At 36.2% G+C, this 26,492-nt stretch overlaps 1 protein-coding gene across 3 annotated transcripts in view; it reads left to right on the top strand.

Moving 5' to 3' along the window:
* Positions 1 to 26,274, top strand: part of LOC128228522 (insulin gene enhancer protein ISL-1-like) — a 42,834-nt gene extending 16,560 nt beyond the window's left edge. The window contains exons 1-6 of one of the 3 annotated variants that reach the window (XR_008259936.1): positions 2,821 to 2,964; positions 5,575 to 5,764; positions 7,192 to 7,553; positions 12,688 to 12,959; positions 23,762 to 24,067; positions 25,050 to 25,188. Coding sequence is in view for 2 of the 3 variants with exons in the window: in XM_052939872.1 (XP_052795832.1) it covers positions 2,928 to 2,964; positions 5,575 to 5,764; positions 7,192 to 7,553; positions 12,688 to 12,959; positions 23,762 to 23,944; positions 25,050 to 25,235 (1,230 nt within the window). In the remaining variant the exon portion in view is untranslated. Of the gene's footprint in view, positions 1 to 2,820; positions 2,965 to 5,574; positions 5,765 to 7,191; positions 7,554 to 12,687; positions 12,960 to 23,761; positions 24,068 to 25,049 lie in introns of those variants that run through there. The other 2 variants (XM_052939872.1, XM_052939874.1) reach the window with 2 other exon arrangements.
* Positions 26,275 to 26,492: the final 218 nt, after the last annotated feature.

Raw genomic sequence — 26,492 nt, forward strand, 5'->3', positions numbered from 1 at the left:
GAATAGCACGTGACATGGTTGGTAACGCAGCTACAGTGGAATGTTACTATAAATAAATGATAGTGGAAGCAGACAGACAGAAAAAGGACAGTTAAAGTCGCCGGCAAGTCGAACCATGTCCTTGTGTTGGAGAGAGAGCGTCACAACTCGGGCTTGAACGCGACAGTAACAGGGCTGTCAAGCGGAATTTAATGAACTACCCAGGGTTGTGGGAGAAAATTAATGATTTCTCAAAGGTCTTTATGCGAGATTTTTGTGGTTATTCTATTGGCCTATTATTGGTGGTTATCACATTAATATGAGCATTTGAATTATACAGTCATATCACGATGAAAGTCAACATTTTGCTTCTGTGTTACCGTGTATCTGACAATAGATTTTACAATCATCCTTGATTCATGATAGGAATATATTAAACTGCTACATAGGAAATAATAAACAAGTACAATTTTACTAGTCAACTTGCATTGGATTACCAATCAATATATATTTAAAATTATTCTTCGATATATATCGCATAGTTAAGTTAACCAAATATATAATATATTTAAAAATTAGTGCTCCAAATAATATCCGTCGGATTATACGAACTCACACATTAATTCTTGACATTCTTAGGATTTGCTAGTATCATAACTAGCTTTCACGAATTGATAAAAAAACCCATCAAGATACATATTTTAGATCCATCTGTAATATCGGTCTTTAATAGTTTATACGAACGTTTGTCATATACAATACTCTGGTGTTTCCTATATACAGAAAGTTGGCCCCTAATCCAATCTTCCGTTGAGTGGATTACGTCGACCCTCAAGGGGGATTAATCGGGGACCTCTATAATTCATTAAATAAACATTGGTAAATCATAAACAATCGGAGGGACAAATAGAATTCTTTATGAAATACGTATCGCTCGTTTTGTGTATTTTGAGCGGTGTTTCCTACCATTGTTAAGCGGAGACCATGGTTGGTTTAGCCCAAGCCCGGTCGCAGTGAAGGGGATTAGGGGTGAGGATTTGACACGGCATTAAAACAACAGTTTTCATGTATCTGCTTACAATATGAAATCAACATAATCCAAGTCATTCAATTAGAAGTCTAAACAGAGAACTACAGAATCAACTGAATTAATAAAGTTTGTAACGTATAATTTGGCGGGAAACTGTAAGATGCTAAGTTAATCGTGGCGCTGTTGTACTTTCCATTTATTCGGAATGAAGTTAATGGTTACACAACTGTCGGTACGAATGAGTCGTTCGTAAAGCTGAATAACATGATTTTAAGTATACATCAACTTGTCAACAAACCGTTGATTATTAAGCTCACGTTATTCAATGTCTCAGAGCGAAATAATGTTCGATATAATCGATAAGTTTTATCAGCGGTTGGGAAAATCAATTACAAGAAATTACCATACATATCCGTCCAATACACCCGTGCCGATATGGCCCCGGGGGCCGGGACGACTCATATCTTACTTCGCGTCCCCACAACTACTGTGAAACACACTGCTAATTTGTGATTACGATCTTAGAAAACTGAAATAAAATGTATTTTGATAAAGTTATCACCCGTATTCCGCATACCAGGGTCCCGCGCCCTGAGCTAGAGTTGATAATGTCAGTAAAAAACATATCGCACGGATAGGCTCGGAGGCTGGGTCGGAACAAAGAACAGGGAGTTTATCATTTCTTCATCGTTTTTCATTTTTCTTAAAATCATGCAGTTCAGCTTTTCGCTTTCTTTGATGTTTTATTTTACAATGGTTTTATACCTTCAAAACAAGATGTAACCGAGATATGAACAAAACGATACAAACTTTTCTATTGTCAGAATTAGTATTTATAAGTATTTAAATACATTTTAAGATTTTATCACAAAAATTCTCTGTTTGCCTTATTGATCATATTTGTGAGGCGGACCTTTGAAACTGATCATAACATAGCGAGGCAAATTTGTATTGTCAATATTTTGTTGGCGGATTAAGCCTCGAGTTTTCTTCCGTACAAGCACCGAGATTATTTCGTTTTGGTGTGAAATATCATAGCCTGCTCACGATCGGACCTTTTCAATACAAGCTTATTTAATATTTAATCATGGATTGCGATTAATTTATATTACGTATTTGTTACAATCAATTTTATAAAACCCTAGGAAAGAACAATATAAAAATAATTGATTTCTTGTGGGGTTTTTGTACGTATAATTAATTGTATTTTTGGCGGTGTTCACTTGTTACAGTTGTCTTTTTATTATTATTTTTGTTTGTTTACTTTTGAATTGTTCCTCTGCTTTAGTGATGATAAAAACTCCTTATTTCAAACGGAACATTTTTCTTCCAAAATAAAAACATCTTATTTTATCATCGTGTCAATCATAGATATACATATATAACATCACCAACAACAACAACAACATACACAACCATTAAACCAACAAATAAGTGTCAGTCGAATTTTCTGAATTTTGATCAATAGCCGGATAACAGTAGTTTTCGTTTTACAACAAAATAAGAAGCTTCAAGTCCAATATTGACAGATTTTCCTCTAAAATACAAATTTTATTTTCGCAGTTCAAGGCGATATTCATCCTATCCGATAACGCTATTCTGACTCGACATCGTCGCGAGCGTTACTAAACTCCGCCTTTAGGGGCGTGTGTTTGTATAAATTAAAGATTGTGCGACCAATGGCGTGACGGTGATGCATTTCTACATCTTTCCGCAGATAATAACATGGGTTATTATTTCGTACATTGTGATATTTGACTTTACACGAATAATATAGCCTAGTGGTTCTAGTTTGGAGTACAAATTCTGGTGTTCAAATTGGTTGATTTTTTCTTGTTAAGTTATTAAGACTTGTGTATACTTATTCCTCCGACGGCTAAATACTTTCGCCACGGTCGTTCTCAACATTTCCGACGAAATGACGGCGGATGCTCAACCTCCGCCGACGCCGACAAGTGAGTTTTTTCTTCTATTTTTTTGCTTAATATTCTTGATACTGGAATTCGGTTTTGTTGAATTCAGAATATCATTAACGACAGATTTACATTCTAAGATGTATTGGAACAATATTGTCTTCGAAAATGGTAATAACCGAATATTTCATATGCATAGCTGCATAGTATGTGCACTAGAGTAGTACTGTACTCTAATAAGTTAATACCATATCAAATGACTGATTCTAGATTTGTGCTTAAGACGTACACGGATCCTTAATATTAACGTTGTTATAATACAGTCGAAACAATCTATATGACATTTAATTGATATACGGTGAACATGTATACATGTATTTCATTCCGATGCATTTTTTATCTCATACATCATACATAACCGAATTTCACTATTACCTCAACGAGTAGGGTCTCCTATGTCACATGAGCCCGCCGGCACAGTGTATATAAAAGACACAGGGTAAATATTATTGGTGCACCCAAGAAGTATTTGATCAAGTTGCCCGTGCAAACAGAGCTCTTGAGCCCAGTCTGGGCTCTCTTGAAACCCGAGACAGTCATTCATTTACCACCCGGAATACTTACTGACTTAAGGAATAATACAATTAAAATGTAACTGCCACCCACAAAATAAAACCGATCTTAGTCCTTCAATGTAAATTATTTAAACAAAATATTTAAAAAGTAACGAACAAAACACGGTAACGAACAAAACACGGTAACGAACAAAAAACATTAAAATATTAAAAGCGGTTATTCTAATAAGTATATACAATTACGTAACAGTGAAATTCATTATGAAATAGCTCATTAATACCGTATTTTTTTACTTCATTGATTACTTTTTAAACAAATGCGTTATTGAATACTGGAACTGTTAATAGTGTTCGAGTTTATTTATAGAGTTGAAGGCGAAATGCTTAAAGGCTATGCATTATGGATACGATTTCTATTGTGATTCCTTGAACCATCGGCTCACCGCAATTGAACGGTAGTTAAAACTGGATTATGATATGATGAACTATTTCTTTCTCACTTTTATTTATTGTTTATCAGTCCTTTACGAATGATTTAAGGCTAAACTACGGAACTAGTGAGTGACAGCCCGTAAAATAAACACGACATCACTCGTTAATATTTTATGCCTAAATTAATTACCATTATTTGCGAATAAAATGCATAAACTTATCTGTTCGCATGACTGTTCTCGCTCTAATGTTTTGATGTTACAAGAAGATTAAGGAAATAACCCATTTCACATTACAAGGCGCCTAAACAAACATAAATTTAAAAAATGAAGGAATATAGTTTACACATATTTATTAAAAAATCGAAAATTATTGTAAGCCGACAATAAATTAAACTGCAACTACATTGAACTATGCCTTATTTAAATTCGTTGTTTACATTGCCGACTTATAATTTCCCAAATGAATGCAATGCTCGTTATTAAATTATAGTTGAAAGTTAATTAAAATCCTCGCGAGTGTGCGCAGTAAATATCGTAGTCACATATATTCCAGCCTCCATTCTCCTGAGGGTGATTTGCAGACATTTCAATTTATTATTGAAATTGATTATCTGCACACGTTACTGAGTTCAGTCATGTGCGCGGCCCTTTCATTGTTTTAATAACTTGACTTTTCAATGTTTTATAACTTGTATTTTTATAAGCGGAGAAATCTCGTTCTATTGAAGTTCCATGCATTCCCCGTACATAAACCCCATAATCTCTTCATCTATTATAGGTAGTTTGTGATCAGGACAAATAAGCGAAGATGTAATTATGTCAGAATCACGTAATTGGCGGTGTCGTCCATAGCATAAGTTCGATTTTTGTTCTAATTGCTCATCGTAAGTCAACAGCATGCCCTAGCGTAATTGTAATGAAGAGTTCCCACGAAGTTTAAGGGTCCGGAGATCGATTTTCAATCAGAAATCAATCGTCTAGTGTCATCTACACCGGCGTTTGGATTCACATTTTCATTCAGGGTTCTGCAAACGCATGCAGGATACCCCGTGAACCGGCATCAATGAGACGCTGTGTTGAAAATTAAACGAATTATACAGACTGATGAGTCAAAGGCGCGCGACAAAACGCTTCAAACTGAGTAAATAAATGGCAGAACAACCGAGTCCTCAATTTCTGATGAAAAGATGCAATGCTCACAAACCCTTTTGTTGAAAAAAAAATATCAACCCGTATATCAATAACAACATGGAACTGTATTCCCAGCTTATTTTGTGTCGTACTGACTTTAGCTAAACTTCATGCTAAATGCAATATTATTCAATTCATGATGTCGTTTTTTAAACATTTTTTTGCCCTGGTGTTCTGGTCTCTTTTTAACCAATTTTGTATGTTCTGTATTTCAAAATATTATCATAAAGTATTCATAGATGTACTGCAATTGAGAATTGTGTCACAGTTCTAACCAATGAATAATCTAGTGCAAACTGCATATCCGATGCTCAATAGTAATTCTATTTTGAAGAAACTGCGAATGAAAGTAAAGGTCCAGGACCTTCATACTACTCCTACTGTTCCATATTTTCATTACTCGGTAAAGCCTCTATAAACTCTAACACGGCCATGTATATATACACTTGTAGAGCGGCGAAGATTGTCGATGTGTGTTGGATGCGGCTCCCAAATTCTGGACCCGTTCATCCTGCGCGTGGCCCCAGACCTCGAGTGGCACGCCTCGTGCCTCAAGTGCGCCGACTGCAACGAGTTCCTCGATGAGACGCGCACCTGCTTTGTCCGGGATGGCAAGACCTACTGCAAGCGGGACTACGCCAGGTGAGCAATACTGGCCACTTTTGTATTCTCTTGCAGCGGGTACAATGTTGTTAAAGGGCATATTAATAACTTGGTTTGGCGTCTTTATTATAAATTAATCCGAGTGACTTCTTCTGAACCTACTAGTCCTAATATACATATGTATCTAAAAAAGATCTACATGAGTTCCCGACATCCCACGGTTCTTTAATCATGTCCACGGTTCAAGTACGTGTATTATGTTCTTGCACTGAACACAAAGAAGTATCCTGAAACTTATAACTTACAAATCAATATTTTATATCTAGAAATTTGTTCAAATCAAACATATGTCGTGAACATTGGAGTTTAATGTGGTTTTCTCGAGCCTTTTTTTCCCATCCTCAAATGATGCATGAAGATAACCGTGGCAGTCCGTACCTGTTTTACCCCACCCACTGTTTCATCCCAGCCTGAAGGCAGCGCGTGATTAACGTGCTATCTACCATTAACATACATGTTTACTTAAACAAAATCAAAACACTGAACCACCGTATTGCTTTTGTAATTTATGCTATTTTATCTGCAAATGGTGGTATATTGGTGCGATTTACCGGAATATCCCTAGCGTAGGGAGCGGGCGACAGGGTTGTCAGTTGATTTTAATTGGATTCATCATAAGTCAATTCACTATTATGATAACAATCGTGGCATCAAAGCACTTGTCCTGAAGATCAAAGACCGTTTGTGATAGATTTACTGGAAAATGTGAATTGAGGTGTTGATTAAACTTCGGAATTAAGCAATCGATCGCATCTGTTGATACAGTTTCAATCAAAAAGGTATATAAAGCTGAAATTAAATTGTTCATTGTGTGAGTGGGTCTCCCTGTTTGTCGGTACCGACTGCAAATTGCTCTCAATTAACTCCGACCTTCGACTCGACTCATTTTATTAAAGCAGACACCATTTTTAAGCTTGAAACATTATTACTAATATGAATCCTCTGATATACCCACGATTATTGTTAAATGCTTCATTGAATCACAATTATTTCGTCTATATTATTATTTTTCAATTTTTATGGTATAAATCTAAAGATGTTGAGTGCACCATGCTAAAGTTCACTACGTTCAAGTAAACAATTGCTATTATTATTATAATTATTATTATTATTATTATTATTATTATTATTATTATTATTATTATTATTTTATTATTATTCTTCTTCTTATTATTATTATTATTATTATTATTATTATTATTATTATATAACACGTTTGGTAAGTTGTATCCGTTTTGCGTTCAGTCAGCATACTTTGTTTTGCATTTGGCATTAAGTGTTTTTCTCTGTAGAAATACAGCAGTTGTTGTAGTTTATACAAATATAATTATCTTTTATTCGTATTTTTATTTATTTTTTTGTTATTTTTATATCCGTATCAACAGTTTTATTAATATACATTTCAGATTATTTGGACAACGTTGTGCTAAGTGTGACAACAGTTTTTTGAAGAATGACTTTGTGATGCGTGCACGTGACAATGCATATCATATAGACTGTTTCCGGTGTGTGGCGTGCAGCCGACAACTTATTCCGGGAGACGAATTCGCCCTCCGCGACGACGGACTATTTTGTAAAGCGGACCACGACGTCGTGGAAAGGGCGTCAGTCAAAGACGAAAATAGTGACTGTGAAAGTAGTCCCTCGGGGAAAAGTTCAAATAGTTTAAATAACAATAACAACAATAACACGAACAATAATAACTTGGACAAAACGAAAAGCAACATTCTAAACAACAATATCAAAAACGAAAAAGGAATATCAAGTGGTAAGTTTTCATTATTTTTTTCTTTGCTGTTGCCTCTGTCCTTAGCCAGAGGGTTTTTTACTAAACAATATGCTATTTTGTATCCTCCAAATCTATGCATACCATTGTGTGGTAGTGTTCACTGGTTGTCTGCGATCTTTCGTTACCTATAAACGACACTCCCCAATTATAAGTCTATTATGCCACAGTTATCTGTAATCCCAATGTTTATGTATTTCTGTCCATCGTCCGGCCAATTGACATTTCATGATAAATTGGGACTAGGACCAGTAGATTTGGTAGATACAGAACCCACACATACATACACACTGTCTATACTATTTGAAGAACGAGCCGCAAACAGGTAACAAATGGCTCGGCAGATCACACTGTCCCATGGCTTGGTAGCTGAAACATGTAATATATAGATTTCATCTTATAATACGGGCCGCTCCATAGAAAGGCAACACATACTTTTAGTCGAAACCTTAAGATAGAAGTGTCCAAAATTTGGAAAACTTTGGCATGTGTTCGGAATTCATGCCAAAAGGTTCGTACAAACATTGTAGGAGAGGCGAGGGAACGCGAGGGTTGTCCAGTACCGTGTGTACAGGGCATAGATAATTACCTACATACACACAGGCCATAGATAGGGGAGGGCGCTCATGTCAGGGACGACTTGAAATGCCCTGTCAGTGATTACCAAAATCGAAGAGTTTTGCTTAATCATTTAAGGTATCTATGAATAATCGAGTACCATTGCCAAGCATTAAAAAAACTTACTTTATGAAAACGCCGGCCGGGATCTATGTTGGTATTTTTCACATTATTAAACAGCTGGCAGTGACACAAAGTTTCAAATCTGTAAACACTCGGGTCTTCCTATCCCAAAACATAAATTCCATGCGTTGTCGTGTTGCAAAACGTCTACAAACATTAACTATCGCCCTATTAGAGAATTATCTGCTAATTACCATTTGTATATCCATCCTGACTTTAATCATCATCCACAGCAACATGTTTTGTACCATTTTGTACCATTTTGTCTCGTTTATTTGTAAGTGATGCCACATATAATTGGCTGAATTATGTAAGTGCGCTAACATGCAGTATGCAATGAAAAATCACATAGTTTTCATTTACGGCAGATACAATAAAATGTGTCAAATTTTGGGCCCAGCAGGTACCAGTGTAGACTCCTGGCACTGACAAGACGTTGTTGAGAAATAGGCCATTTTTTATTCTCTAGTGCGACTTCAACGTCGTTTAGGTGGCAAAAAATAAAGTGGGCGTATTCGCAAGTTCATAATCTGCACAACATATGAATTAGTTTCATTTCCTTTTCACAATTTAATTCGAGAACGACAACAGAGAACGCATTTTTATCGCCACCGAAATGTGAGCATTTAATCGGTTTTGCTACCGTAAATTCACCAGGACATGATTACATTGGCATAAAAAGTGAATTTTATCAGTTTTAATGGCGAACGTTAGGTTTGAATTGCCGTTTCCGCGATAGGTTGAGCATAAATCACCGAGTGACGGTGTATCAACAATTTGGCAGCGTTCTTCTAACGTCTGACGCATTTGCTGCAAAACGTAAAGGGGACGACAAGGCGAAGAGCGCGTTCCTCTGATTTACATGGGATTTGGTACACGATAAACGTATGATGGACGCGTTGTCAAACAACAGGATATATATCTTATAATGGAGCAAACTGTACGTTTTCTTCTGATACAATAATACAAAAAAGACGAACATAACTAATTCTGTTGGTATCTTTACTTGTGATTGATGTGTGAACACGACTCATCTTATTTCTAGTCATTTTGATAAATGTCGTCTGCCGAAAACATCAACGGCGTGACAGATGAGCGCGCGAGCGTTCTTGGCTCGTTGTTCGTCTGTCGGAAGAACGCTGGTGTCTGAACACTCTGCTGACCGGACAGTAGCTATATAATAGGAAGCACTGCCAACTACTGCCAACTATTGTATCAAGATCAACAGGCCATGGCTTGACTCCATGGGAAAGTGTATATCTGCAATCCAACGTTTTAAAAGATTAACAGTGACGTCTTCAAATAGATGACAAGAAATGAATCACGGTTCAAGTTCCGAGACATAACTTGTCAGCTAGTTAAATAAATAGAAACTTTTATTTATGAATCACACGTAAAAAATAAAGCATCAAGGATATGCAGGTTCTATGCATTAAGTCATGCCCATTATCATAATCATGTTTTAAAGGCAAATACGTCGTAAGTAAATCAAACTTAGAGCGGTGGCAATTGAGCGATTTGCTGCGTTCTTCATTACGCAGTTGACTGTGAAATGACAAGGGTAGATTACCCCACCCACTGCATTGTGGTGGAGACGGTGACAACTTTCTTCAAGTGTGCCGAGCAAATTAAACTTAATTAAGAAACCACATCAAGAGTGCTGTAGTCACACTCACGCTGCTTTATTTTTACGCACTCCAGTTTATTTTTCACCAAATCAATCGTGCTCAACGGGCACGGTGCTTGTGTCTAACTCCTCATTAAATTTTAATTTTGAGACTCTTCAACACCGGAGATAATTGACTCTGAAATCGTCGCCCCTAGTCGAGCTTTTGGTGCCAGAACAAAATGAGCTACTGAGTTGAGAATTTCACACACAGTTTGAGCATTTTGCCCAATGACTATGACCTTCTATTGTCTATTTTCGACACAGTCTGCTTGGTAAGCAAAAAAATCTGGCCGCCAGCCCACGATGGATGTTTGTTTTGAAATACTGAGTATATGAAACACATTGTTTGTTTCTCTGTTGTATATATATACCTGCGTGATAACCATTAAATTACTGGGTATACAGATGAACTGTTTTCACATGTACTGTATGGTTTGGGGGCTGATAGGTGCAACCGATATGTGAAATCAGCCTGCAAACGGTTATCTATCAACTTGGCTCTCGGCGAACGAGAAGGCATCATGAAATATTAATACTCCTGGCTCTATCTGTCAATCTTTTACCGAGGTCAATGATTAATTATTTATGTAAGTTAATTGAAATAAACAGAAGTGAAATACGCTGAAATCCCCTGACACCGGCGGTCATGTGGTCCCAGGGTACTTGGGCACGCGCGACAGTAGCGTACGACAGTAATTCGCTACATCACATGGATGAAAAACGGGCGGGAATACATGAAAGTTATGAAAATGAATTATTATATTATAAATCATTATTCGATATTGCTTAATTCATTTACAATTTCGTTCGTTCGTTCGTTCGTTCATTCACTTATTTATTTATTTTATATCTTATTCTTTCATTCTCTCTGTATTTTTTTAAATTGACATAGGTATAATATACATTCATATAACAATTACCTTATGTCTGTATACATTTATGACTCATTTTATATTATTCATTTATTGTAAATAATTGTTTTGAAACGATATCGCCCTGTGCCTTTTTTTAATGACTTCTCACCTGGTTTCGTTTATGTTTTACACGTTGCTATATTGTATTTATAGGTAATTCCATTTTAAATTTGGCTAAATAACGTTTGATTGTGATCATCTATTTTGATTCAGAAAACTCCGAAAAATAATTTTGATCCATAATTACATTATTTTATAGGAACACTCATATATTGATATCTCATTCATGTTTTAATATACTTGCAATAACTAAATTTACCTGCTCCAATTGAGCAGAAAATGCCAGCGATTATTTTAAAATATGGCCACAGAAGCTAGATACAAATCATATTTATACAAGATTAATTTCATCTCATATTTAAACTCTGTCGGGGAAAAATGGTCGATCCTTTTTGTAAATATTTAACCTCTTGAAAAGAAACCAAAATCTGCATGTGTAAGTTTAATCCGTCCCATGCTCATAACTCCGAACTGAACACAAATGCAAATATTTAACTATTACTTAATTATGATCGGACATAATCAAATTTCGCCCTGTTCGAGAAAGCAAGAGGGAGCTATTTTGAAGCTCGGTAAATTTAAACAGTGTCGTCCTCTGATCCGGGCCCGCTTCGCCGTGGGCTTGCACTCCGTAGTGGGAAAATATAGAAAACAAACAATGACAACGAGTTTAGTCATAGCTAATGATCTAGTTTTTACGCAAATGATAGAACATAAATGGTCTCATTTTAAAAATGAAAGTAAATATAAATCAGTCCATGACGTATACATACAACTACTTCCTTGATATTATCGCAATCATCGATTACATACTTGTGACGAACAAGCCAGAATTATACTAGTGCTTCGTATAAAAAATACAAGCCTGCAATATAAATTCTAAACTTGAGCAAATTTCGAAATCATTTTACCATTACATTACCAGTATTCATAAAACATCTTAAGTAATTTCCTACTTTCCTACTTTAAGTAATTTCCTACTTTAAGTCATTTCCTACTATAAGTAATTTCCTACTTTGAGTCATTTCCTACTATAAGTAATTTCCTACAATAAGTAATTTCCTACTTTAAGTCATTTCCTACTATAAGTAATTTCCTACTTTAAGTCATTTCCTACTATAAGTAATTTCCTACTTTAAGTAATTTCCTACTTTAAGTAATTTCCTACTTTAAGTCATTTCCTACTATAAGTAATTTCCTACTTTAAGTCATTTCCTACTATAAGTCATTTCATACTTTAAGTCATTTCCTACTTTAAGTCATTTCCTACTTTAAGTCATTTCATACTTTAAGTCACTTTCCTAAGTTGTGTATCTCACTGACCATATGATATAATAACTTAATAATATCTTAAATACTTTATTTTCATTGATGCTATCGAATATACATTCATTTTATATTTAATTTGACTATATTTTTAAGATATCGACTTACGTTAAGAATTGACTTAAGATGTTTTATAATTACCGACAAAGGGCTTTCCGAGCTTGTGTTTATCTTGTCCGCTGTAACCGTTTGCTATACATTTTGAGGAACTGTATTGACGTGTTGTATCATGAAAGCTGAAACAATCAATTTAAATCACAGAAATGCAACACCGACTACAACAACAAAAAGGTCAAAGAACCTAGTGATCGTCATTGAGTAGTCGACCTTAACACATTGCTTGAGACATACTTTATATTATAAAGCTACAATCGTCTGAACTAACGTTCGACTATTCATGTTTCAGAGAGAAGAGACCATATAGGTCCGGGCAAAAATGGCCACAAGAAGGACCACAAACCGACGCGCGTGCGCACTGTGCTCAACGAGAAGCAGCTGCACACGCTGCGCACGTGCTACAACGCCAACCCACGACCGGACGCGCTCATGAAAGAGCAGCTTGTGGAGATGACGAACCTGAGTCCGCGTGTGATCAGGGTTTGGTTCCAAAACAAGCGCTGCAAGGACAAGAAGAGGAGCATCCTCATGAAGCAGATGCAACAGCAGCAACAGGACAAGGTAAGATGCGCACTGTGCTAGTTTGCTGCTAGAAAGTCCTAATGTCATTATATTTGATGTATACAACTTTTGAAATGTATTTAATTTGAAAACTGATTCTCACCAGATGTGTTTTCCTTTTTACTCATTAATATTTCGAAACATCTATACCGGTGCAGTAGATTCAAACGATACAAGTTTCCTTTAGATTATTCTATAAAACTAAATGAAATGCATAATTAGATTGCCTAAATATTTATCAAGCTTAATACACTATAGAATATCCCATTGTGAAACACGTGCCAGTGTTCGGTCACCCTGTGCGATAAGAAAACAGAAATATTTAGAATTTAATGTAGTTTGTCTGTAAAAATTACATCCGTTTCGAACGTCTGTACTGCCTGTAATAAAGTATTTTCTTCGTCAATGATCTCGCTATTAGTATTCAACTTTGAGATATATATCTTGTATACCTATATATCTCAAAGTCGATAACATATATAATGATTCATCCAAACGCCATTTTTTGTAAAATAATGATATAATCATTGAATGAAGTCCTTAATAATGACTATTACGTGGTAAATTCCCAGACGATATGTTCAACACTGGTCACTACAGTTCGATTGTCAATCATTCTGATATTCTTAACTACATGTATGTTTGCCGACGATTGCCAACGTCGTCGTCGGCGCCACTCGGCGCTTTCCTGTAATCTTCTCGTACCACCAGGCACAGAATCCATTTCCCCTACCCCCAACGAAGAAAAACATATATGATATGAGATTTTGGCAGATATTATTATAAAAACTCACCGTGCACCCGTTCCTGTTTATTTATAGATATCAGAAATATAGTATTCGCGCTCCGAATGACGGATTTTAAATATCTTGTTAAACTCATTTCTGACAGACGAATGATAAATATTTCATTCATATTAGAGCCAGATGTGGTTTGTTCGAAACCAGTTGAAGACTTTTCATATTTTTTGGCCAACACCAGTTTTATAATGAAAATGAAGCGAAGCAGACCCCGTTTTTGACAAGGTGAATACAGTTTAAAATTGAATGTAGATATAAATATGGAAAATAATGTCCTTCCAAGGCAGTAAAACACTCTTCTCTAGCGCTGCCAATGACATTGTAACGTTTCTTTCCAATCTGTTATTACTTATGTAATTTTCCTGGTCGGCCCATTTCGATTATATCCTGCTATATATACTGTACATTCTAAACAAGAACACCGGTGGCACTCAATTTTCGCCTTTGTTATAGTTTTAATTTGTTGCAATTAGATAACAGGCCCCAATTTCTTAGTTTTATTTCCTGGAACAAGTGAAAATAATTATAGAGCGACATAACCTATATGCTCGTCTTTACGTGTAGGCCTTTGTTTGAATGTTTACTGGAGTTCTTGATAAAATTTCAGATTGAAAATGATCACCATTCCTAGTAGATATTCTTGCATGATAAACCAGTAAAGCAAACATGTCTCGTGATGCCTGAACATCTGTTCACATTCAGCATTCCTTTGTATGTTCAGCTGAACCTTACGTTTAAAAAACAATGACAATATCGACGAAAATTGAAAAAAGAAACGCAAAATATTGAATGTACACTAATTAAGGTTCTTATATCAAAACATTCAGTTTATATTCCGTGGTGTCAATCCATCTGATGTCCATTTGTAATGTAAAATGCAAGCATTTTGTTGCACTTAATAATTGCATTATAATTAGGGATTCTAAATCATTGTATTGTCATTTAAATCATATGAAATAATACACATTAAGATGGAAATAGAGGAATGCTGTTTACCACAGTCCAAAATTTCCCGAAACCACGAAACCCTGTCGGCACACGTCATAATAAATTTTGAGCAAATCCTACATGAAAATGATTCGCAGTAATTTCATGTAATAATCGCACGGCTATAATTATATTCCTGAATTGGCTATAATCACAGCGCCTGTGGCTCGTAGCTGGCGCGATTCTAAGAACTGGGCCCCCGAGATACCACGAGATTACAGGGGAAGGATCTTCAAAATTATATGGGCAGAAAATTAACTTTTAATCACTGTAATCGTGCCAATTTTAAGAGAAATCTTGAGCAATTTTATATGAATTATTCTGTCAGCATAGGAAAACAACCGTTCCTAAAGGGAAAGTATTTCCCCTAATTTAGATATAAATAATATGTATTAAAGATAATACAGAAGAATTATTAATCATTGTGGCTCCAATAATAATGCAATAACTCTAGTCTTGTTAAATTTTCCATCAGAAAAGAAAATAACGTCTGACAAGAAAAACTATATCGGCAAATGTGTGTGTAAATTTTAAAATGCAAATTCTTGCTCATTTCGGGAAAAAAACCCGGAATCAATCCTAAAATAAAGAGCTATTTATTTCTAATGACTATCCATCGTGAGTTCAAGCTTGTCTTCGTTAGTAAATCTCGAATTCAGTGTCATGTAACCGCAACATAATGACCCTATAGTGCCACCTCGTGACATGTTAGCTATCGAACCCTCTTGCTCCTCTTTCTGGCAGCTCCACCAAGCATTGTAAAGTCGAGATTCGCCTGACCGAGGTTGCGTGCACTGCTCATTGCGTGACTCTCTCTTGCTCTCCCGACAAACACCGGCTAATTATGGATATTGCATCTTTAATGAAATACTCACACGGCTTAACTAACGCTTTGTGAAGAAATTTGTAGGGTCGCGTGAGACTTCGTGCCAATTTTAAGATATAAACAAGACCTGAAACTAGCGATTACAGCCCCGTTTATGGTAATAATATGATTTATTGGATATTTTGTCAGACAAGCCTTGTTTATTGAAACTGATGGCTGAAATTCATGGCATGATCAGATTTTTAAAGCAATGAACAGTACAAGAAACCTCGAACACAAAATGACATAACCATGTATCCTGAAAAACATTAAGAGGGTTATATTTAAAGTTCACTTTCTGATATTTGTACACAAAAAAAAAAAAAAAAAAAAAAACACGAAAAGAGTATATTGCTTTTCTCAATCTAAATGTGTGCATGTTAAACATTCTTGGGGATATTATTAATTATTTGAATTATGCTCTACCTTCTAACGTTCATGAATTATATGTAACAATTTACAAGTTACACTTCTACATGAATAAAGTCAATAAACACAATGCGAATAAAATATTAAAACTAAATCAAATCAACAAAGATGTCATGTCTAACTGCGTCTTAAATAGCGTTTTTTTTCTTCAAATAACTTACGCTTTGTATAACCTTTATTTATTGAAATCTACAAAGGTAGGCCCGTCGCTCCATTACGGTAGAAAATTGCAGCGCTATAAAACTGTTTATTCTGATATAATTAAATGTATACACACTATTATCATTGAATAAGATTTGGTGTTAAACATCAAGATTTACAAAGGAAGTTTGTGGTCGGCCTTTGGCCACTGGTCATTGTTGTGTGGCTAGTATGTTGATTTTGTCAAGTCCCTGCTAAGCCTGCATAATTCGTCAGATGCGAGTTCATTTTGGGTTTTGTGTGTATTGCTCATAACTTGTTGTTTGAAGTATTTTAATAGTAAACTAGTACGGTGGTTGCAATCGTGGTTGCATTGGCTTTTGTTTATCATTCATGTTGTTAATCTTAAATTTTAAGAACTAGAATTGAACCCAGTAGTGTTGTTACATTAGGCTTTGGTGAGAAAATGTCACTAAAGATTGTAGCCGCAGATATGCGTAATTTAATTTCCGACTAGCCGCCAAGCCGTTACCGCACCATGACTCCTGGCTCAGCCGGAAATTAAGTCCCCGCTCTCCACGTGAGCACGTTAGGTCACGCGCTCACCTTTTCCGGTGTTCTCCGGAACAGCTCGGACTTTATTGTTGACCACCGTGATGTTGCACCTGGTTAAAAAAATATGGAAATTAAATTGAATTATACAAGACAAAGAAGTCAGTCTAAACCATAACACATTCGTTTGAACATTTTAACTGGCTGATCTTATTAATATAATTAATACATTTTCGATATTAATTTTGTCAATTTTATATCTGTTAAAATATTAATGTCAAAAAATGAAGTATAAAGTAATAATTACGTAACAAGAGCCTTCACAAATTAAAAAGGGTTAATAATGTATTTCGAACCATCGCTCAATGATTCGTTAAGGCAGTCATCTGCCAACCGCCGACAGAAAGTCTGCTAAGATTGTTGTTGGTCGTCGGCCACCGCCGCCGGAGTTGACCACAAAATTTGACAGTCCTTTTGATTTCAATGCCCTAATTTGTAGAAAAATATTATGACAAGAAATTAATAATTTCTGCTATCAATAGTTTACCCACCCCGGAGTTAAATGTATAAAACCTGGGGCGGGGACTATAACCGCCCCATTAGCTCGTCACTGTATACAAACACTGAATACCCCGAATAAAAACTAATTAGTCTCAGTTCCTATGAAAGATTTTAATATTTTTCCTATTATATTTCACGGCACCTCAGTCGTCCGAAATATTTCCGGAGGCTCTTGATTTTTAATTTCTAAATTAACTTTCTACAATAAAATGGCGCAGGTCTTTATTGAAGACGACATTAATTGAGGACCGCTGCTAATGTGTGGTCTGAAACTCAGAGCCATTGGTTTTTAATATATTAATCAGAAGATTCAAGTGGAAATGAAACTGTTATCAGAGTCAAATAATAAACACGTTTATATTTTTATTATTTCGACCATGTGGGCCACAAACAATTTGGCGACACTCAAGCTGCTCAGAAACTTAAATGGCATGCGTTGCATTTTTACACATTTGTACTTAGATGTATTTAGCTTTGAAACAAGAATATATAATAATGCAATAAGTTAGTGTGTTATTTCGATTTTCTCTTCCGCTATGACGACATTGTGCCTAATGACGTAACGGGCCGCGTAATGTCGGCGTGCTGCTGTATTATGGCAGTCGATAGATTGGCTGAGAGGACCAGATGTTCGCTACACGCGCTCCGCGTGTCCGCCTGTCAAACTGGCCACTCGATATGGCCCTCCAGATCGGGGCAGATAAGGCCATTGATGGCATTTGGCCTTTTAAAATACAATAAAGACACTTAAACGGGGATGTGAGCACATTTTGTTTGGAATACCATGCAGGGAACCACATATGCCTTTAAACAGTAAACTTTTATGTAGACAACGAGGTGATTCGTGTGTCATCAATATGCCTTAACTTCTGGTTCGATGGTCAATGTGGGTTATGTGTGCCTGTTTCGGCGGCCAATGTGGGCTATGTGTCCATCTTCACGGGACACACTTTTTTGACACTTTTCGTGCAGCTGTGTTATCAAAATTTAAAAATGACGTCATTGTCTTCAGCGCAGAGGCCGAGAGTGTTTTGATGTGACCACTGTGCACTCATTTCCCTTAATTGATTTGTCATTAAATCCCACCAGTTGAGCTGCAGATCATTGTTGAATACTAGCGGCACACCGAAGACGTCACCTTATGTCTGTCGCAGTAACGAGTGCATGATGTTTACGCACCCATTGCACATTTTATTCACTTGATATATTTTATACGCTACAGTACAAACTATGTGAGTATTACAGCAATAAAAAAAAGCATTTTAATGATCTTTAGGCTGGGCTTAGATCCGCCTTTACGATAAGTGTAAAGCTCGGAGCATGAATAAAAACCCGGGTCCCCGGGTATCGGTAGCTACAACAGTCGGCGATTGATACGTGATCATTGATGAGAGAAAGAAGAACATGTGCCCGCGGTCAGAAATTGACGTACAGTATAAACATGGCCCGACTAATCACTTAAGTAATTAACAACATGTAGCATTCATCAATGAGTGAGGCCATATGCCCGGTAACTTTACCAACAATGATGTATCATCATTACCGATAATCACTCTGTCTCAGGCATTGTGATCGGGATTACCACCATGTAAATGCTAATAAGAATTCATTAGGGTATCTCATTTACATACTGCACGTTAGCTACAGATTTATTCTTCTATTTTTTTCGGCAATTAAAATCAAATTATTAAAACAGCAAGTTAATGAAGTGGTTCGATGGCACTACGGGACAGATAGAAATGTACATAAACTTTAACAGCAAAGTAACAGGGCGACATTGGGAATGATGTTATGCAGCTGGGCTGCATCAGATCGAAACATTGAACTGCAGCTCAGGGCAGGTTTTAGAATTATAATACCGATTAATCAGACCAATTAAATTTTAATAGGGACTTTTGATGGCACGTCCCGGTGCAAGATTTTGCGAGATTTAGTCACAACGATGCCGACAGTACGACGTTCCACCGCAATATTCATTTTTCGTAGCAAATATGACAATATTGAGAATTTTATGACACCGTTTATTGATCTCCATATTGACACCGTAATAGGCAAACATGCGGAATGCATGTTTGCTAGATGAAGAAAATGATATCTTTATTTTATTGTACTCGAAACTTTCTAGATGTTATGACATAGCGGCGCCACTGTGTCTTGCCGTCCAACCGCTGTTCTGTCGCGAAGCTCGACTTCATTTCGCCACTCTTCACTGAATTGTACCATCATACGAGTTTCGTTTCATTTCAGTACTGCCTTACAGACAGTATGTTGTAAAAATCCAGACATTCTTAACATATTTATCAGAATTTGAAAAAAATAATCGTGACCGTGATGGGCCGAGAATTACGTATATAGATTTGTATTGCACGGTTTACATGTTTACCGTGTCGTTGGCCCCTAACCCCTACACGCTTGTCCGCCATTATTTATCACAGTCACCTCCGCCCATGCGGGGTCACCTGAACGACAGCGGCACGCGCCTCCGTTCCAGCGTCAGAAGCCTGAAGGCCCGTCACAGTCCGCTGTTATCTGCCTGGCAACCCGGGCCCGCCGCTTTGAACTCCCTTCACTGGCCCGCGGTCTGTACTTGTAGGGCTGCCGGCATCCCGGCCTACCCAGCTATGTATGTGACAATTGCAACCAGTTGTTAAATTGATTGCCAATATTACAAGTTAATTATTTGAATAGCGGACAAGTTGACGGGATTTATTCAGTGTGAATTGTGCGCTTGTTTCTGGATCAGTGGCCAATGTCCGTTTGCTCGTTGGAGGCCGATCTGAGTCTCAATTACTTTCGATTTAAGCTAGATCTAAGCCACGGATAAAAGAGATGTATTGACTAGATCTAATATCGCTGTAAAAAGGCTTGTTTCACGGTCGGCAAGACTCCTTGTTTAAACAGCGCCACGATTCCAGTAAATCTGGAGCGATCTGATCCCCAGTCAAATGGCATTATCTCCAGCCCGTCATGAACAGAAAACCACCAAGGCTTATAAGGCGATTAGATGCTTAATTGCAAATCACTGGTTAACAATATCCAGAAACAGTTCTTCGAAGAAGGAACAGTCTCGTCGGTGAAAATGGGTTGTTAGTTCAGTGAATCACTAGGTGATGTACCAAACAAGAACGCGTTCATCTCACTGAACTCTGACAAGAAAATTGAATCAAATTACAGAAGTCATCGATGTAATTCTTCACAAGTACGCAACTATTGATAAATGTTGTGTCAAATTTACCGTGTACCTTTTTAAATGACTAATTTCCATTGATTTGTATCTATTCACTATTTATTATTTTTAAAATTGAAATCTCTTTCAGTCTCATGTATGAGTCAGGCATAAATATAAATATCAAAATTTATCAAAACGATGATAACGAATAGATTAGTTGCGATAAATTTGAGACAGAGTATCATTCATAACGTTCAATCAATCTAGTCATTCATAATTAGATAGTCCATTGTGTTGGTCTTTTGAAGTCGCATCTTCAATCTCCTAATTCAATCAGTTTCCGGCATGGCGGCCGCTCACCGGCGATGATATCTGGGCGACACCGGATCGCGAAACCCGAACCCAAACAAACGGGCTAGTGAGAGCCCAGTGCCCCGGCAAACATGACTAACTGCCAGCACCGTTATAGCTGTCGGCCCTCTTTGGTACACAGCCATGTCTGATTAGATGATGTCAGATAGAAGATTCTGATAAAAGTTTCCTCTTCAAATCAATCGATCGAATCCGGACCGAACACAAATGACGTTATTCACAATGTCTAGTTTCGTATCTCAGTTTTGTGTCTCGGACACATCAGATTTTTTTAACATGATGGCATTGTCGTCCTTGGTGTCTTTAGTCTGAAAAAAGAAATATTTACGTTCCAACCGACGGAGCTTTATCAATGCTTTATGGCTTTATCATACATGTATAACTGTCAAACAAAAGACACTCTATTACATTGATCAAAGCTTTTTTCTCGAATCAAAAACTCGAATCTAGACGTCTACACCCGAAACTCCACAGGAAAAAAGAGGGGAAAGTGAGCTTCCCCTGTTGCACAACATTGCGGTTGTGTGTTTGGGTGATTGTGACTTGTAGACGACTATCAGCGTAAACATACCGCCTGGCTGCAGGAAGCGAGGCGACACCGGCAAACCAAGCTCCTGGCTGACATAGAGCAGAGAAGCGCTCCCGTAATCTAATCTTAAAATGCAAAATTCATATCAGTGTAATAACCCAGAGCAAATTATAGATGGAATAGATGGAATTTGAAATGCCCAATATCGTTCTGGGTGGCAAGTCTGCTTTTGATAGAGCTGTTGAAATGTTGAAGATCTCGACAATCATTGTGTATATATGTTTTTTAGTGTTGGCTTGATAGTTGCGCGATCTACCGTGGGTAAGAAGTGGGTGGGGTTATGTAGCGATATCAGGGAACGGAGAAGGATGCATTAATCATATTTTTCGACGGTTTCATTCGGGCGCCTCGCTGCTGTATGGGAAGTCTGGTCCTAATCTTGCCCCACCATCGCACATTATTGCGCGTGTACAATCGTTATTGCGTCGAAATGTGTGACTGCCATCTCACGTCGTTTAATAAATCATATATACAATGGGTTTTTTACTCCAAACTAAAAAACATGGCAGTGTTTATCTGTTTTGTCTATGGCATAATGTCGATCTCCTGATACCATTATAGAACCAGAAACATTCTTCGAAGTTCACACTTGTTTATTCAGACCTTATTCAAATGAAGATTTGTAATTAAATATGTATATTTAACCCTGGTTTTAAAACTGTGACATATATGGGTAGGCAGCAGGGATACGTGTGAATTAGATAACGGGGTTTCTGCTACCACTCAAGAAGTGTGTTCACCTTGGTTGTGATAAGATGGCTTTCTGATAAGCCCAGCGCTGGGCTTCCGATTAGATATGGGCAATTTGTTGTGATGATAGACGGGCTCTATGAAGTTTTGATTTATGTTGTTTTATCGTTTCAATACGCCTGTGTATAACATTCTAACACTGTGTCAGTGTGTCTTAAAATGGGCTTGTTTCTGTATTGTACATTAACTGATTGTTCTTTCTGTGAATGTGTATTGGATATATTGGTTTCTAATATCAGACAAGGACACTTTGCAGTAAGCATTGCTTTATTTGGTAAAACTCACTTTCTGTTATCCTTTTACAAGAGCTGTATTCCGTGTTTACACTTACGGGTGGACAAACATAGAAACAATGATAGTGCAATCCCCCACAGTCGCTTGTAAGTTTGACTATGGATGTGCAACACGGACAAACATGGACATTCTTCTTGCATTTGTTAGCAGCAGCACTTCAGGCTGTCCCGTACAGAGCCGATTGTGTAAATTGAAAAGAAACATTAAAAAATGAAATGTGCTTTGTTTTGTTCAAGATATATCTCATTTCATGATAAGGTCAAACCGACTTCCTTAGAATAGACGAATCAGCGAACATTGATGAGGCAAGATAACATTAAAATATTAAGGCATAATTATATTAATATGATACGAGTTTTTAAATAAATAAATAAATTAGTAAATAGATAAATAAATAAATAAATAAATAAATAAATAAATAAATAAATAAACAAATAAAACAAATAAATAAATAAATAAATAAATAAATAAATGGATAAATAAATAAATAAATAAATAAATAAATAAATAAATAAATAAATAAATAAATAAATAAATAAATAAATAAATAAATAAATAAATAAATGAATAAATAAATAAATAAATAAATAAATACACAAATATACAAATGAATAAATGAATATATATAAAAAAAGGAAATAGATAACTACATAAAGTGAATAAATTGTTATTGAATTCTAAGATAAAAAATATAGAAAGAAAAACAAATAATGGAATAAAATATATGAATAGGTACAGTTTTCCTTTCATTTTAAAAATGGATAACCTTGATGCTTAATTTGAGGAAACAAACGATTATTCACGAAGTCCTGTTTGATTGGAAAATGTGTACAAGTGTTCCTAGACGAAAATATTGTAAAAGCCTTATACTTCGTGATATGACTACATGAAAACAATACAGAAATATGGGCAAACATGCAGATTTTAACAAAAATTACATCAATCGTCCTTAAAACACAGAGTAACCTTATAGCAAATGCGTCATAATGGTTATTGGAGCATATGTTTATTGATTACAAAGTACGTTGCAATAAAAGACATACATTCTTACGTCTTACTGTACTCATGCCAGATTACCGTTTTATATTTTGTGCAGTTAAGAATCAATAATTGATGATGTTTTTGTAAAGTTCTAAACCAAAGTACTGAACATGTTAAGCTCATTATAAATAAAGTGGTAACAATTGCAACCATCTCCCTCCCCACCACCAAAAAAAACAAGATAAACTTTAACGTTTAAGATAATAACAAAATTGGAAAATAAGCTCAATTTTCGTTTATTTATCGTTTCAGAATGGCGGTCGACTACACGGTCCGATGCAGGGCGTGCCGATGGTGGCGTCAAGCCCGGTGCGCCATGAGAGCCCGATGACGGCGAATCCCGTGGAGGTACAGACGTACCAGCCGCCATGGAAGGCCCTTAGCGACTTCGCCATGCAGTCCGATTTGGACCACCACCCGCCCTTCCAGCAACTGGTGAGCGCATTTTGCGACATGCCGGATGACGAGGACGACGATATGATCGTCTGCTATGACGATTCCAGATAATCGTTAAATTGTCACATAGTGAAAACAGCAAAACGTTCCGCACGCTCAACGGTAAAACATGGCGTTGTTTGCAACCACAAGTTTTAATTTTCTCTCCACTTATGCATTTTTTTCATTAATATGAAAAATGTAGATCATTGTGTTTAATTTACGTGAGTGCATCGATTTTAAACGCGAGGGTAAAAATCAACAGCATAACTAATATTTTTTTAACAACTATGAAATTGTATAGTGAATATAAATAGTTATGGAGAGAAAATTCAAATCATGGTTGACGACAATGTCTATTTTGCTTTCGGCTTGTAGCACCTGCCTGCTAGATGTTATTTTCCGTTTTGTTCAAGTTTTGCTTCTAAATATAGAATTTATAGCTTATTTATTTTATACCATATATTCGGATATGAAACAAATTCGGATATAAACGATAATTATTTCCGCAGGTGTCTACCTTGAAAGCATTACAATATTGCATTGAAGAATTGATCACTTAATTATTGAAACATTTTTTTTTATTTTATTAATGTTTAACGATATACTATTTTGCAACATTTATTATTATATAAGTATCGTCAATTCTTCAATTTATAGTTTTACCGTGATCGTGTGTTTTGTGTTTTCATTTTGACGTATTTATGAATTGATGACAAAACATATCTATTTATGTATTAATGCATGTCTGATTAATTTATTGTATGCTTTAAATCGCTAATTTAATTATATGTCTTTATTATGGTTATTTATTTTGATTAATTTATTCTAAAGACGTAGTCTATTTATAAAATGACTAGTTTGTGGATTTATGAATATATATACTTAGGCAAATGGTGCCTCATTCCACACGTTGTTATTTCTAATGTAAGGATTTGGTTCGGCTGAAATTCAAACCATCTTTTGAGCTGTATTGATGCAACTTTTCCAATCATATTTAATCCAGCACAATTATGGATATATTAGAGCTCTGTAAATTATTGGTAAATGGAACCATTACCTAGAATTTTGAACAATATAGAGACAAAGATTATATATGTTTCAGATGAACTCCTTTGACCATATGGACTCGGACTATAACGATAGTCATGTGACGGTGGAAAGTTACCATGGCAACCATATGGACGACGGGTACGTGTGGTCAGGTCACGACGAGTACGGCCATCCGGGCTCTGTCAACTCGGACTACGGGGAAACACCTTCTGATATGTCCAGCCCGATGAGTCAATGACGTTATTTGGATTAAATAGTTGTATTAAATGGTAAAATATAAGTCCAGAGGCGTATACAAAGTATTTGTCTCTAATAAGTGTTTGTGGTCCCATTCCACTGGACTTGTTGAGCCTGTGATTCAGTTCGAGGGACGAACATTGCATGCAAGTGTGAACAAGACCCTTGTGGAGTTGTTACTAAAATAGGGTTACCGTGGACACGGTCACTCTGTGTGTGCTCAGTGCCGGACACCCGGACACTTTATGACCCTCTCATAGGTCTTACATCGCCAAAACATCGCAGTGGCGGTGTGCAGCTACCGAATATGGACGCGACACAATCATCTAGTGCTTTTCACGTGTTTTTTTGTGTGCATTGGTTTACAGTACTTTTTGCGACATATCTTTTCCTCATGTTATGTCCTTTATACGTATAGTTGCATCTGTACAGATCTTGAAGATTGTACATATTGTAACTACTGACTTCTCAGTGAATCTCTGTAAAATAACTTGTGTTACCAGTAAATAAGTGTGAATTTGTAATATTCTTGTAATATGTTCTAATTTGAAAATGATCCAATTTTGTTATCACGTTTTTACTTGCGTATTCTTTTGCTATGTGCCCAATAAACATTTACAAATGAAAAAGATAACGTTTAAAACGTTGTATTTGAAATTTGTTTGAAGGGAGCTAGTCCGTAGACCGTGTTTAATCTGTTTGTCAAAAATATGTTGTGGTTTTGTTGAGTTTTATTGTATTTTAAAATTTGAATGGACTCCTTCATATATTTAATGTTGGCAACATTTTTGAAAATTGGTTTAAATTGAGTTATTTTGGTGTTTTACTTGAAAAACACCAAACTGCAAGATACTCATTTGGACATCATACATACAAGGTCTTGAAACAATCTTATTCACATTTTACACGTAATTATTTTTGTTAATGTCTGACCAAACAAAGCGTGAACGAGTCCTTTAAAAGATTATCAATCGCTGTACATGTTTTGTTTCATTTGACTTATTACACGAATATCAAAATTTATTATTTATTTATTTATAATTCTATGTGAATAAATTACTATAACTAAATTCATTTATTGTTCTTTGATACACGTAATCTCTAGTTTACCACTTATTCTCGAGGCTTTATGCCAACGTCGTTGATGTAAGCGGTTTATTTTTGCCGCCATGTTTATACACACTAATCATAACATGGAGGTTCCGTTACGTCTGTAATTGATAGGAAGGAAAACAGGTCGGGGAAATTATGTCAAACA

Source organism: Mya arenaria, chromosome 3 (genome assembly GCF_026914265.1).
Source record: "Mya arenaria isolate MELC-2E11 chromosome 3, ASM2691426v1".
Taxonomy (NCBI): domain Eukaryota; kingdom Metazoa; phylum Mollusca; class Bivalvia; order Myida; family Myidae; genus Mya; species Mya arenaria.